Source organism: Sinohyriopsis cumingii, chromosome 7 (assembly GCF_028554795.1).
Source record: "Sinohyriopsis cumingii isolate HCF-2022 chromosome 7, ASM2855479v2, whole genome shotgun sequence".
NCBI classification, from domain to species: Eukaryota; Metazoa; Mollusca; class Bivalvia; order Unionida; family Unionidae; genus Sinohyriopsis; species Sinohyriopsis cumingii.
Genome location: NC_142967.1, coordinates 134,449,519 through 134,463,811, shown reverse-complemented (window position 1 = coordinate 134,463,811; position 14,293 = coordinate 134,449,519). Strand labels below are relative to the sequence as shown.

Here is a 14,293-nt window from a genome sequence, read left to right as displayed (position 1 = left end):
CCTGTAGGATTTTTAAGTTCTTTTTTTACCTAAAAGGAAGTGAATTACAGTGACTTTTACGAAAGTGAACTTACCTTCCCACCCTCTGTCCCTGAAAAGTTGTCACATAATATAGAATATGGTTTAAGCAATGTACTCCATGTCAGCATATCATGGGGATTAGTGAAGAGAAGAGGGTTTGCAAAATGATTTTGTACTTGAATTGTTTACAGGAAATATATTCTACAGTATTGAATTTTCTATGATATACCTGACAATATGCTTTTTTGTATTTTACAGTGGATGTTTGTGATCCTGCCATTGAAGAACATTTCAGGCGGTCCCTGGGGAGAAATTACCCAGAATATCTTGCCTGCAAATCTTCACACCAGTCTCCACCCCCAACATCATCAGTGTTGGCTTCTATGGCAACCTCAAACAGCAAAATCAGCACTACAAATGTGACAATAACAGGTATTCTTTTTAATCTACTTGCAAATGCATAAATTAAATTACTAACATAATCAAACTTTTAATTCTTAACCTTGCAGGATTTTCATCATTTAAATTTTTTATAAATATTTTGCCTGGTACTTTTAATTTGATATTGTGAATTCATTAATATACATGGATAGTTGTGTTAAAATGACATTTAATTTCTTGAATTGAGGAAAGGGGTCTTTGTGAATTGAGGAACTGGGTCTTTGTGGATTGAGGAAAGGGATCCTTTTATAGATTAAAATTGGTACCCACCAAAATTTCAAATCACAGTAATCTTCAGTGATTAACTCAATATTTTGTGAAAGTTTTTCACAAGACTCACATATACTTTTGATATGATTGGCAGTAAAACTGCAGTAGAAAGTTGTAGGGTATTTCTCCCTTGATAGGATCAATAGGCTAGCCTAAAAAAATTCAAAGTGTTTGTATGTGTGTGTGATGAGGGTGTATTGGGTTGGGGGTTTGTTATCAGACAAAGATATCCATAATAAATTTTTGCATGTTTTTTTGTTTAACATATTAACCCCTGGAGGTTTTTATTGTTTTCGCCTGAAATTTGAGTAGGAAACACATTTTGAAAGCTATTTCTGAATGCATCCTGATACATCAACTTCCAGGTGCTTTTCCAATAACCTAATGCCTATTGTGTTAGAAACATCATTTTTCAATAGCTATTTGGCTCACGCATAAGCAGAAGGGTAAAAGTTATAGTTATGTATTTTGTTTCTTGTTTTTTTATTTTATTTTTTATTTTTTGGATTGATGGACCCATTATTTTTGTATAAAGCACACTCTTTATTCCAAATGCCCATGTTATCCTACATTTTGCAAAGGTTAATCTGTATGTTTGCAGCTCGTACTGGTCAGCCTTAGATCTGAGACCAAAATGTCTAAAATCTGGACACAAAATCTGATTCCGACCACAGGCAGATTTTGGGTGGAAAAAAATCGGGTCCAAAAAATGAGGTTTATCCCTCTGTATTTTGTAATGCAACTAGAAATTCCAGATTATTTGGTATCATTATAGAGCTACATCTGTCTGCCTTTCTATAATACCACCCACTTTAGTGTATCTTACATGACCTTGACACTACAGAGCTTGGCAGTAGGCTGCTACCTCCTGCCACATAAACTCGTCGCCAGGGGTTAATTTGTTAAAAACATGGACTGGGCTCAAACTTCACATTTCATTCCTTAACAGTTCAGCTTGTTATTAAGCTCAGAACATGAATGTGTGAAAAAATACAGTAAGAAAAAAACCAGTTCATAGTACATGTACATAACACTGCTGATTCCCTTTTATTGGCGGGGTAATAGTTATCATGGATTTCATTCTTGCTATAAATAACAATTTTAATGCTGCATTTAAAATCCCTGTTGGAAGAAAACATGACTCAGTTTTTTAGCTCTTCTGGTCATAGATCAGTAAATCTTATAGAATGGCCAGCTGTCCATCATCCATCTTTCTCTTGGCACAGTTTTGTTGTAACTGCATATCTAAATGTTTCTTAGGATTGCCATGAAACTTTACACAGATTCATCTCAAGGTCTAGCTGGTCCTAAATGAAAATGGTGCCATTTGCTAGGGGTGAAACGATTGATACTTTTTCCATATCAATACAAGACATGAAGAATTGATGCAAAATTATGCTTACCCTATACAAGTTACTTCAGTCTTCAGCAGTCATTAATAATTATTGGTTGTTTACATTGTCATTATTTAAATTGAGAATTCATTTGAGACAAAAATTGCAGGAAACAGTCACTCATTTCTGTCAGCAAACATTTGACAACACCTACTTGTCCTTTAAAAGTGACTAACTCCATGTTGATTGTTTTATCTAATATTCACGATTTGCTTCCCATGCATGTCTTAAGTATTTGACTGATTATGGAATAACCACATTATGTGAAGTTTCTCAGCTGTGTCACATCTTGTTTACTTGCATCAGAATTTGAGACACACTGAAAGTATTGACATTCAACTAGACAAAGCTACAGAGAAACTTCACACAAAAGTGGCTATGAAAATAATGGTCTGTATAGTACTTAAATTGTACATGTGGAACATGTTTGTAATGTCTCTTTTTATGCTGATATGTGTAATCAGCACCTGAACGTAACAATGGGATTTTTTAAAAACGAGCAGAATCAGCAAGGGGCCAGATAACAAACCACACAAGTTATGGTCATCTTGTTACTTTGTTAAAGGGGATTGTAAACAGTTTCTTTTTTCAATGGTGGAAACGAGTGTCTGTGGACACAGCAGTTGTTTTGCATCTGCAGGAAGTACAATGTGAAGGATTGAGTTGTTAGTCAACTCCACATCTACACTTCCAGATAAGATTTCCTTTGCATGAAGAAACAGCACTGTTTCTTCTGTTTTGAAGATAACACAGTATTGAATTGCAAATTTAAATGAAGATGTGAAATTGGTAATAAAATGTCTTAAAAACATGCAGTGCAAAACAATGTGCCTGGTGACCAAGATGAGTCCTTCACTTTATCAAAAAGATCATCCTGAAATGGCTAAAAGGTTTAATAAAAATCACTAACACAAAACAGGTATTCTGTTTAGAAGTACTTTTTGACTCTTGTCAAGGATGAGAATAGCATATAAGTCTATGTACTATGTACTTAGCTTACTAGCAATTAACCAATACGTCAGCTCATAAAAAATGGCACCACCCCTTCACTGAGAGACCTTCTATGAATGAAAAGTCTGTGATATTTGATATGTGTATTGATAGTGTATCATATTTTAGGCTTTGTATCATGAATCATTTGATACATTACAGTGACATATTGTTTCACCTCCAACACTTGGACATCTTGCATGACCATCACACCAATCTATTTGTCACTACTTCTGAATGGATGACCATATTAACATGGCATTTTCATTAAAAGACATCATATAATGTCTAGTAGGTCCTAAATTCAAATGGTACTAATCTGTCTTCTGGTATGGCCACCATAGTCGTCATTTTGAAAATCATATTGACATGGGGTTTTCACCAGAAGACTCCTTATGATGTCTATTTGGTCCTAAGAGAATATGGTGCTTATTTGACTTCAAATCATTAAAAACATTTTATTGTTATTCCAGAAACGATCATCATATTGATGATGGGTTTTCTGCTGAGACTTATAAGTAAGGTCTACTTGGTCCAAAAATGAAAGTTGTGCCAATCAGCATCTAATGTGGTCACCACAGCTGCCAATTTGAAAGTCAATTTATCACTCAAGAAAATCAGATATGGTTGCAAGACTTGGCTATTAAAATGAAGAAACATTTTCATAATGGATCACAGGAAATTCTAATGAGACAGTAGAGCATAATTCTCTTGAAGAGACTGTCAGTCAAATATTCATGAATATTGTACTGGAAGAGACTGTCAGTCGAAAATCCATGAATATTGTACTGGAAGAGACTGTGAGTCAAAAACCCATGAATATTGTACTGGAAGAGACTGTCAGTCAAAAATCCATGAATATTGTACTGGCAGACTGTCAGTCAAAAATCCATGAATATTGTACTGGAAGAGACTGTCAGTGGAAAATCCATGAATATTGTACTGGAAGAGACTGTCAGTGCAAAATTTATGAATATTTTACTGGGTGACATTTTTTGTTTGTTTGCAAAAAACATGAAATATAATAACAAAGACTAAAGGATTCATGATTATGTACTTTTCCTACTTTGCTATCAGTTAGTTTTTTGCATATCTGTTTTAATGATAATAATATGTGACAATCCTGGCATGATTATATGTGTCTTTGCAGAGTCAGTGGATGACCATTTTGCAAAGTCCTTGGGTTCCAGCACTTGGTCAGCCATTAAGGCCAGAACTGACCCAGCTCAAGATCTTCTTCCAGGCTCAGTTGATGACCACTTTGCCAAGGCATTGGGAGACACCTGGCTTAGGATAAAGGCAGAAAAAGAAGGGAGGGGAGTGGGTGGTTTACCTCTCCCTCCCCCTTACCCGCACTCTCATCCCTTGTCTCATCCACATCAGCATGCCAGCTCACACCCGCACCCACCCAGACCTAATTCCCCACAGTCACAGAAAGTTGGTTCTTCTATGGTCTCCACTTGATATTTTCCAGTGCTATGGAGGAAGAGTTCTGGCAAAGTCTGTTCGCTTGCTGGCAGCATGAAGCTGACATTTCTCAGCTAGGGCAGTTATATTCTTCTCCACAATTAATTACAAGTTATCACAGAGTGAATGGGTTCAGAAGACAAGATTTTATTCTGGGGAAATGTTTGTCACGAGAGGTCATATGACAGAGCATCATAGGAGAATATCTCTGACTTTCTGAGATGATTGTGTGATGGTCCACTGGTCTTCTCATTGAATGATAAGATGGTCCACTGGTCTTCTTACTGAATGATAAAATGGTCCACTGGTCTTCTTACTGAATGATAAAATGATGTTTTAAAACAACTTCATTTAATTGCATCAGATATTCTCATCTATGACTAGTGTGCTGCTCATGTTCAAGAGAGAAAGGCTTATATCAATGCAAGGGCTTGTATTGAGTTGTTTATAATAAAAGAAAGGGTTTGTCAGTAGATAACAGGTACTGCATTGTCACTTTGTGTTGCACTTTATTCAGTATCTGTATAGTTTAAATGATTTTAGTATACTAAATAAACTGGCTGTATGTATAATGTTCCAGGTGGCAAAGTTGGATCAACACAATTAGTAATTAATTAATTCATTAATTGGCTCAATTTCATGTACTTATGCCACCTTACATATCAGCTCATTAATACTGGCAGTGGTACTGATGGCGCATACCTTAGTTTTAATCCATAATTATTAATGTCGGTGTTATTTGATACTGTTTAACGTTGTGTATTGATTGAATTTTCATTTTGGTTGTTACAAGAATTCACAGGGACTGCAAACCATTTTGGTTATCGTCTGGGTTTTTACGAGGATTCAGAGACAGCAAGTCATGATGAAAATCGTTTTTATGGGGTTGATAAATTCTTTTGTCTAATGAAATCAAAAAGTCAATCATTTTTTTATTATGTGACTTTTGATGTTTTTGTATTCTTTGCGTAATGGTAGTTAGACAGAACTTGATGCATGTTTGAGAATAGAAAAACAAAAGCCAACAACAGAATAAGTCCAACAAAAGATGTGTTTTTTAGTTTACTGTCAGAGTGCAGCAAAACTTGAAAGTCGTACAAGTATTAATGTTGGCATAGAGTAAAGGAATACCACCACCTCAATTGTATTTTAGACTGTGTTTTTTATTCTTATTTCTATTGTCTTTATCTTTTGGCATGAAATCAGACCCGAGTTTGGATCAATAAACCTGCCAAACCCTGGTTAACTTGCAAAATGAACAAAAGACCATTTATTTATTCAAATGGAAATTGACAGAATTAAAGTAAGATTTTGATAACTCATGTTATTGGTAGTTTGGTCAAGTGGCTCCATCAATCATGTGGCTGAAATTATGATTTTGTAGGTTGATCAGCTTTTTTAAAAAGAATTTTTAAATATGAACTCTAGTTTTAATTTAAGAAGTATTTTGTTTTGGGAGTAGAAGTCCACGTTTTATTGTACAGTCTCATGTTCTGACACAGATGTCTTGACATGGTTACTGAATACTTTAAATATATAATCATTTAATTTATCTGATGTTAATTATACTTGGTCCAGTTGTTCTCACAATCTCATGTCATGTGAGTTACATTAATACAGTTTGAAGTCACAAAAGTAAATAGTTGTTACATGCACCTGATAAAATGTTTAAGTGTTAGAGCTGCCTCACACCCAGTCAAGTCTGATTGCCTCATACCCAGTAAAGTATGATAGCCTTGCACCCAGTCAAGTTTTATTAGCAGTGTATGAAACTGTTGCAAGCCCACTAGTCAGATGCTAGCAAATTTCATTGTACTGTGGCAAAAAAATAAGTAGCCAGTCCATCTGTTGGATTTTTAGGTTTATTTAGTAAATTTTTATCTACAAGAATAATGTTTTATGAATTATTGAAAGAAATAATATAAATAATAGTGAATTGTTTTTGATGACCACTTGTAAGTCGGGGTGAGTTGAGAGACAAATAAATCGTGTGTAGTCTGCATTCAGTAGATGCTTGTAACTCCATTTAAAAACTTGTGTCTTCATAATGTCTGATGATACACGCTACTTTTAATTCCCAAAGACGTATTTGGATACCTCAAAGCCACAGGAAACAAAGAGACCAGACACAGCTAAGGAAGATAGAACTTTTAACTTGAATATCAGACAAATATGATGTTTTAAAAATAGGTGGGTGACAGAATTTGCTTGGAATATAAAATTAGGATGCATGTTAAGACCGTGACAAAGCTGTTAACTGTTCAGCTGCATTATGCAGATGTTGATGCATTTGATCCAGTTCCAGCAATCTACTTCTGGAACTCATCTTTCCATATTTCATGGACAGCTGTACTTTGGATGCCAGAGCCTCATTTTTGCAGGCTAGATCTAATTTTGCTACCATTATTGATGACAAATGAGTTAATGAAAATCCTGATTCTTATTCTGACAGTGTCAGCAATATATTATTATGCCTGGCCTCTAGATGAGTTATTTATGGTCCTGGACACAAAGCATCTTTGTCCTGTCTGTAAACGGTAGCCATGTTAAGCCAAAGTTAATAACATTTAATATCTTTGACATTCGATATAAATAGCATATTTTGTGTTTTTCTTTATTTCCCATGCTTCATTATATAAATAACCATAGAGCTGTTCAGTAAAACATACTTGGGACCCATGGAAGGCACTTTTAACATGGAAATCTTTGAATAATCAGGATACCCATGAAAATATTTTTGTTTTAAAAAACTGCCTTCCCTGGGTACCATGCATGTTTAAATGGAACAGCCCTTATTAAGAGGCTAATATTGATGTTTACCTGCATTTACCATTGAGTCACCAGCTACGTTTTATCTTTTTGTATGGTGAAATGTAGGATCATTCGATTTCTGGTCCTGTGGGCTAAAGGTATATTTTGGCAAGTTTTACATATTGCTGATTAGCAGTAGGTAATCCAAGCACAAGTGTCAAACACTGCACTGTCTTTTGGTATAATTTGATTATTCTATAGTTGTGTTTATCAGATGAATTTTAGTGTATTGAACCATGTCAGATAAGTGGGAGGAAAATGTAATTTAAGTTTCCTGGCAAATTATTATTTTTGCTTGTCTGTACAAGCAATAACTGCTGTCAAAGTACAGCTTAATATCTGTGTGCTCTTAACTGCAGACTGTTCTGTCAGGAATATTTGGGCCAAATAGACTCTTTCAATATCCCAGTTTTGTTTACTTCATGTACATTTTGTCATCTGTACTAAGACAGCTTATCACAAGATTTTCAGAGTCTACAATGCCATCTCCAGATTCGAGTCTCGGATTTGGCCATTGTCGGTATGTGAGAAAGCTTGCCAGTACCTTCGGTGGTTCTTTCCCGGGTTTTTCCCTGGTTCTTCCTCCACCATTAATACTGGCTGCCATATATAGCCTATCTTATGCTGAAAAATGGCGTTAAACCCTGCAACAACAACAACAACAAAGCCATCCCCAGATGTGTGTGTGTGTGTGTTTAATAGTGCGGTCTTACTACATGCAGATATTGGGTGGTTTTCTACCCAACAAGTTACAGAGACATGACAGATTCAGTACTGCTGAAGTTTTTGTTACATGTATATGTGTTAGATGAATGTCAAGTTGCATACTTTAGAATTCCATTTGTTAAGTTCATTCAAATTTTATCATGTTTATCCATATAAATGTATGCATTAGTACATATGTATTTGTGTTTTATTGATAAATTATTTTCATTTTTCATCATCTTATCCAAGCAGTATAATTTTACAGTGTGAAAATATCATTCATTGTAATGGTGTTGAGGGAGTACAGCTTTATACTTACATGACTCCTAGTATTGCTTTCTTTAAAATAGACTGTAGCAACAACTTTATTGATGCAGTTTTTAAGCACTTTTGAGGTAGCCATTCCGATTTTTAACTGATTATTTATGATTCAGAAAAATGTTTGGTCTCATTGACTCAGATGTGTTTCAGTTATTACTGTAAAATGTTGTTTACTTATATCCATCTTGCCTTATATTAGGTAACTAAATATTAATCTACAAGTCAAAGAAATCACAAATCGTAACTATTTTTATCTTTTGGAGCATGATGTGAAAAACATACCTTAAACCAATGAATGTTCTTGATACACTTTTCGCTTTATATAAATCTGACTTGCTTATGATTTTTATTTTATAAATTTATAGCACAACTAAAGCAAAACTTGTTATGTAATGTTTTACAATTTCTCTGAATTTTCATTCAAAGAATGCATGTTTTACGCATTAGGAAATTTCCAACTTGTGTTTTTTTTTTGTTGCCATTTATTTAAATAAATTAAACTCTTTAAGATAAAAACATTTATAGAACATTACCATTTATCCACATAACTGAGCATTTAAAAGCACTGTGCTTTGTGTGTCCATAAAAAGTTAAAAATCTCAAATTGTTTCCAGTATTGAAGAATGTTTAAAAGAACTTGCCGACTTCGCCAGTTTGCCTTCTTTAAGCACTGCCACTGAACTGTCTTGCAATCTGGGTTTTTTTGTGGAGTATGTAAAAAGAATATTCTGTTATTCGTTCTTTCCTTAACTGCTTATGAAAAGTTTCTTTTGCTGTATTGTGTAATATGAAAATTACAAGGAGCTGTCAAGTTGTACATGTATTTTAGAAGTGATCCAGGTTGTGTTGTTTTTTAAGTGGCTAATGCAGGTATCAAACACTTAGTGTTTTTTTCTTCATATTGGCTGGGTAATTCAAATACCATCAATCTTAGTGGTTGTTGTGTGCAGTTGGACCTTAACAAAGGGAGAGAACTTAAAATAGACTTAACAAGTTTGCTGCCACAAGTCAAGTTCAGGATACAGTTGCATGTTATATAAAAAAAATTTATACCTATTTCCCAAATAGTATTTTCAGTGATGGAATGATAGGCATTTAAACCTTGTCACAGAGTGTGAATATAAAATAGATTATGAAATGCATATGCTCTTAGACACTTTGTTATCTTGTAAGCATAATTGAAAATATTACTGCCATTATACCAACTTGATGTAATTTTTCCTTCACTTGTTATTTCTTATTGTATTGATCTCTCTCAGCATGATAAAAAAATTTAAGACCTTGTCACTTTCGTCAGGTCAAAGTTTCCTTCTTGTAAATGAACTGTGTCTTTAACACATTAACCCCGGAGGTTTTTGTTGTTTTCGCCTGAAATTCGAGTAGGAAACACATTTTGAAAGCAATTTCTGAATACATCCAAAAAACACCAACTTCCAGGTGATCTTCCAATAACATACTGCCTAGTTGTGTTAGAAACATCGTTTTTCATTGGCTGTTTGGCTCGTACATGGACAGAAGGGTAAAAGTTGGATTTTTTTTAAAATTTTGCTAAACAGACCCATTATTTTTGTATCGAGACCACTCTTTATTCCAAATGCCCATCTCATCCTACCTTTTGCAAAGGTTCATCTGTCCATTTGCAGTTCATACCAGTTTGCCTTAGATTTGAGACAAAAAGTCTAAAATCCAGACACAAAATCGGATTCTGACCATAGGCGAATTTTGGGTAGAAAAAATCGGGTCCAGAAAATGAGGTTTTTCCCTCTATATTTTTTAGTGTAACTAGAAATTCCAGATTATTTGGTATCATTGTAGAGCTGCATCTGTCTACCTGTTTATAATACCACCCACTTTAGTGTATCATGCATGACCATGACTTTACAGAGCTCGGTAGTAGGCTACTACCTCCTGCCATGTTAACTCATCGCCAGGGGTTAATGTGTTAATTAATTAAAAATTCATGTTGTTAATACAGATTAATAAGCATGCAGATTTTGTATGCATTTAATATTATGCTGTAACAATGTGGCTGCAAAGATTTGAAGAAACCCTTGTGGTATTCATATTCTAGGAAGTACAAAATGTTTTGTTGATAGTGACATGTAATGTAGAATACCTCTGTATTATGTAAATACCTGTCTTTAGGCAGCAATGAATTTGTTACACAATGAGTAATTTGACATGCCTTTATTTGTATATATATGGTTAAATGGTTTTGTTAGCTCAACTGGCTGTAAGGCCAAGAGTTTATGATGCGACCCTGCATATGATCTGTGTATATTAATATGGTGATCTTGCATTTGATTGACTGGGTTTCTTACCATCTGAGATGGTATTTCATACCTAATTTTAATCAAATTTGGTAGATAGGCAAATACCAGCAGATTTGGTAGATAGGCAAATACCAGCAGATTTAAGAGGACTTTTATTATGAGCAAGGTTGTTACCACATTGGAGACCAAATTAGTTGGATTTTGCTCCAGGTAAATAAGCTTATGTTATCTTAGGTTCTGTAGTAACTATGATTGCATTGATTGAGATATCTCAATGTCAGATTGATTGAGCATGTTGTCTTTTTATTTAGAAACTGTATTTATTATCAGTGTTTAATAAAACTTGGTAAATAGGTTTGTATCATCAAGACATTTTATGACTTTGATTATGAGAAAAAAAGTTATGCATTGCCTTTATCTTTTGAAAGAGTTTTTAGCAAAATCGGTAAAAAGTGAGTTTAAAAACAATTTGCAAAAGTTGTATTCTTACAATACTACACAGTCCTGCTTAGGTGGCGCTCTACAGTTTCGTATTTTGCACAGGGTTAGGATTTTAAAGAAAAAGAATTTCCCGGTTTTCCTCACTGGTTATACTGGCTATTTAAAAAAGACCTTGTATATCTTAGGTATAATGCAAAGAACCTTTAATTCCCTTTATTTTGGTGTATGATTGATGGGTGTACTATGGGTTATAGAGTATACAGCTTGGCCTTACTTCAAATGTGCACCTTTCAAAAAAGTGCTAGCTCTACTTGGTCATTTTCACTTCCTGAACTTCAGAGGTCAATTGTATAAAAAAGACCTGATAACTTTTTTTACATTTTATATATTTGGTAATTCATTCACTGCACTTTCAGAAGCTGGTATTGTTTAGTCTGGCAAAATACATTTTCCCTATTTTAATAGCTGCTATGTATAGTGTATTTTAGACTAATTCAGACTGATTTTTTAAAACAAGGGAGCAGTCATTTTAGTTAGCAGTGTGCTTAAATCATGTAAAATTTCCAAAAGTACAACATCCAAAAGAAATATCATCCACATTACATTAATGTAGCATAGAGGTATGCAAACATTCTCTCCACTGTGCATGTTTTAAATGCGAACTACTTCACCTTACATACGTCACTCTCTCAAAAGTACATATTATCTGGTGAGCGCCACCTTAGTGAAATGGTCAACTGTTACGGAATCCAGGTGAGCAATATCAGGCTCACTTGGGCTTCTTGTTTGTTAAGCCTTCTGTCTCATTGGGGTAGTGACATTTATTTTTGTTGGTATTAAAACAAGGAAGGTTCTATAATTGTTTTTGCATATAAGTTTCTTAATGTTGCCTTTTTTGTAATGGTTCAGAATAGAATTGAGCATGGTCAGAATGTTTTTTTAACTTTTTCAGTTTTAATTTTACAAATATATTGGTCAGTTTAATGAAGAAAATGTATTAAAATAATACACATTAGGCTGTAAATGTACATTGTTGAAGATTAAGTATCTCAGCAATGTAAATAAAAAAGTTTGGATTTATTTTTAGCTGCAACATATATGCCATACTTAAACTAGTTAATATTTACCATATTTTTCTTCTGTATTATGAGTACTTTGGATACCTTGCTTGGGCTTTCTATCATGTGAGAGTACTTTGGATACCATGCTTGGGCTTTCTATCATGTGAGAGTACTTTGGATACCGTGCTTGGGCTTTCTATCATGTGAGAGTACTTTGGATACCATGCTTGGGCTTTCTATCATGTGAGAGTACTTTGGATTAAATGAAAGTAACCATAATAGATCTTGTTATATAACATTACAACAAAAAATACTAGCTATGTTCCTACCATTTTTCAGTCTAATTATCAATACAATACAGAATGTTTGACTGTTCTTGCTATTACTGCAGGACAGTTGAACAGTCTGAATAGGTGCTGATATAAGTGAAAGGTTGAAAAGTATTAGTGAGAAATTTACTTCTGCACAGCAATATTTTGAAAGTGTTCTAGTGGTATACTTTATGGAATGTATAAAGCATGTTATATTTTCAAGAAGGAATTGTAAAAATTCCATAATTGTCTACTCTTCTTGTTTTACAATAAAGAAATGTGTGCTCTACCCTTTTGTATTAAATTCATTTTGTTGATATGGCTTTTGTTGACATCAAACCAGTCCAACCAGCTCTTCTGTGTTGAGATGGGAGTTTTGTGCTTCTTTTAAACAATGACGGTTGAAAACTATAATACACAATATAATGATCCTGTATTTGACAGCTGGTAGCAGATGTTTGTTATTATAACTCCTCATCTGAAAATGCATGTGGGAAAGTCATGAAAGATTACTCATGGTTTCATCCCAAGGTCTATTTGTTCAGAAATAAAAATGTTCCCTCTAGACATCCAATATTGCCTCCTTAGTGACCATCTTGAAAATTCTACCAATATTTTTCCTAAACAGATAATTGTATTGATATAGACTTTCAATACAACATTTACAAAAAGTAGTTGGTTCTAAATGAAAATGGTGATATTCTGACATTTAGCAAAGTAGCCATCTTGAAGATCTTATTATGGTTAATTCTCCTGAACAACAAGTACATGTATCAACATGGGATTTTCCAAAAAAACACTTCTTGCAACATGCAGTTGGTTGTAAAATGAAAAATAGTCTCAACCTGACTTCTAACACACTTGCTTTGGCAGCATCTTGAAAATCTTGTCTCAACTCCCCTTGAATGGATCATGGTATCAGTATAGGGTTTTAACCAAGACCGTGCTATCATGAAAATGATAAATTATATACATGAAAAATAAATACAAAAATATATGACAATTATATAGATCTTACTGCTAACATGATCACCACAGCAACCGTCCTGAAAAATCTTGATTTTGCTACTTCTGAATAAATGGTTGTATTGGTATGGGGGGGGGGTTCAGTTAAACATTTCTGATGCAGTTGGTTCTAATTTAAAGTTTTCTTGATCTGATCAGGGAAAAGGTAACTATGTGACTTGTAAAAATATGAATGGAAGGTAATTACATCACTTTACTAGATATGAATGGAAGATAACTATGTGACTTGTCTAGATGTGAATGGACTTTTATCACACCTGGTTTATGGACTTATTTGAAGATTACTGAATGAGAGCCACTTCAGTGGTCCCAACTTTGGTTTGTGAAAAAGAATTAAAACAAGATGTAATATATGTAATGGATTAAATCAAATTTACCATGTGGGTAGATTTTGACAGCATCAAAGACAAATTCATTGATTCTCTGTCTGTGCTGTTATATTAAGATTCAAAGGTCATTACTATGTCCTGCACTTGTGAACATATTTTTAGCTCAAACATGAGAAAATATTTTTAAAATGGATTTAACAAATTGGAGTTAATAATATGGTTTTGATCCTCAGCAGTTCAAAAGGAATAGATGAAATGGGTTTCTTATGGATTCACACCAATTAGTGTTAAATTAATTTTGGCCAGCAAGTTCCTTTGAGGAATCATCATTTGAACACATTTAACACAGCTTGAAGCATTCTACTTCACTGGCATGTTTACTTCAGAGTTTAATTTGTCAGTCCAAAGCAAATGGGAAAATGAGACATAGCA

At 34.0% G+C, this 14,293-nt stretch overlaps 1 protein-coding gene across 2 annotated transcripts in view; it reads left to right on the top strand.

The window, feature by feature from the left end:
• The window catches only part of LOC149796175 (uncharacterized), a 100,025-nt gene extending 87,230 nt beyond the window's left edge, over positions 1 to 12,795 (top strand). For both annotated transcript variants that reach the window (XM_089966121.1, XM_089966120.1), the window contains exons 4-5: positions 280 to 453; positions 4,267 to 12,795. In XM_089966121.1, the coding sequence (XP_089822247.1) occupies positions 280 to 453; positions 4,267 to 4,580 (488 nt within the window). In that variant the 3' untranslated portion in view covers positions 4,581 to 12,795. The remainder of the gene's footprint in view (positions 1 to 279; positions 454 to 4,266) is intronic.
• Positions 12,796 to 14,293: the final 1,498 nt, after the last annotated feature.